The sequence below is a fragment of the Euphorbia lathyris genome, chromosome 8, assembly GCF_963576675.1.
Source record: "Euphorbia lathyris chromosome 8, ddEupLath1.1, whole genome shotgun sequence".
NCBI classification, from domain to species: Eukaryota; Viridiplantae; Streptophyta; class Magnoliopsida; order Malpighiales; family Euphorbiaceae; genus Euphorbia; species Euphorbia lathyris.
The window spans coordinates 29885021-29886790 of NC_088917.1; the positions used below are offsets into that span (position 1 = coordinate 29885021).

A 1770-nucleotide genomic window follows, 5' to 3' on the forward strand; every position below is an offset into this window, starting at 1 on the left:
CTTCCGGTATTTAGGATCTATTATCCAAACGGATGGAGAAGTAGATGGAGATGTTGCCCATAGGATTAAAGCTGGTTGGTCGAAGTGGAAGAGTGCTACGGGTTTCCTTTGTGATCCCGGCATGCCTAATAGATTGAAGGGAAAATTCTACCGGACGGCAATTAGACCAGCATTGTTATATGGTACGGAGTGTTGGGCAGTGAAACACTGCCACATCCATAAGATGTCGGTGGCGGAGATGCGTATGTTGAGATGGATGTGTGGTCACACGAGAAAGGACCGGGTGCGTAATGAAATAATTAGGACAAAAGTAGGGGTTACATCTATTGAGAATAAAATGAGAGAAAACCGACTAAGGTGGTTTGGCCATGTGAGACGTAGAGCGCTTGATGCGCCGGTTAGGAGAACCGAAGAGTGGCAAAGGGATGTAGTGGTGAGGGGTAGGGGAAGACCTAAGCAAACTTGGAGGAGGGTGATCGAGAGTGATATGAGTTTATTGGGAATTGAGGAAAATATGGTAGTGGATAGGACGGAGTGGAGGGAGCGAATCTGTGTCGCTGACACGACTTGATTTTCACGGTTTTATATGATGGTTCATGTTAGCCGACCCCGAATCATTTCGGGACTAAGGCTTTGTTGTTGTTGTTGTTGTTGTTGTTGTATGTTACATGTGATGATTTATACACTATATACAAATCATAAATTATAGGCTATATATAAATTGAGTTTGATACACTAATCATATCATCGTTATTGCTGTGTAGTAACGATGAATATTCTGTCAATTATCTTCGTCGTCCTTTCATCTTTCTCATCATCATCGTATGCAGCAATCCTAGACTTCTGCGTGGCGGACATATTAGCAGAAGGACCGGGAGGGTTCAATTGCAAGAAACCAGAATTTGTAACAGTCAAAGATTTCACATTCTCAGGACTAGCAACTCCTGGAAACATTATAAACATTGGGAATTATTCACTTACAGCTGCAACTGTTGCCCAAATACCCGGGTTGAACGGGCTTGGACTTTCAATGGGTCGTTTAGACTTGGAGGTTGGTGGAGTTTTCCCAATGCATTCACACCCTGGAGTTAGTGAGATTATTCTTGTAAATTCAGGGTTAGTGAATGTGGGTTTTATCACCTCTCTTAATGCTGTTTATTCTACAATTGTTAAAGCAGGAGATGTATTTGTGTTTCCACAAGGGTTATTGCATTTTCTGATCAATTCAGGGAAATCTCCTGCTGTTGTGTATGTTTGTTACAATAGTGAAATGCCAGGTCTTCAGTTCTTGGATTTGGCTCTTTTTGGAAACAATTTGCCTACTGATGTAATTGGGAAAGCCACTTTCCTTGATGCTGCTCAGATTATCAAGCTTAAGGCTGTTTTTGGGGGGCACTAATTAAACACGACATGTTTGAGCGAGCGTCGAAAAATTATAGTATATGCTTGACACACCACATCAATTAAAGATCAGAATTATTGAAGTTTATAATTTATCATTCAAGTTAGCACATTACTAACGATATCAAAACAAGGAATACCTATATGTCATTCTTTGATAGAGGGAAATGTTTTTAATATTGTTGTTAGTGCTATTTATCCTAATATTTTAGGCTTGGTTATTTGTCAAAATTGTACTTTTGTTATGGGTCCCGTCCATATTTAAGGTCCATTTAATATTAATTTTGGCTTCTTTGAGAAGCTAGGTTAATATGTATTTAAGTGAATTAATTATCATTTATTGAGATAAGTGAAGGAAGAAGAAAAGAC

General features: G+C 39.4%; 1 protein-coding gene across 1 annotated transcript; it reads left to right on the forward strand.

The window, feature by feature from the left end:
- Window positions 1-769: 769 nt before the first annotated feature.
- On the forward strand, window positions 770-1399 carry LOC136203900 (auxin-binding protein ABP20-like). Its single transcript, XM_065995126.1, has one exon. The coding sequence runs from the start codon at window positions 770-772 to the stop codon at window positions 1397-1399; it is 630 nt and encodes a 209-aa protein (XP_065851198.1).
- Window positions 1400-1770: the final 371 nt, after the last annotated feature.

Excerpts from the sequence above, each read along its gene's own strand:
- LOC136203900 (XM_065995126.1), top strand. The coding sequence starts at position 770 with ATGAATATTCTGTCAATTATCTTCGTCGTCCTTTCATCTTTCTCATCA.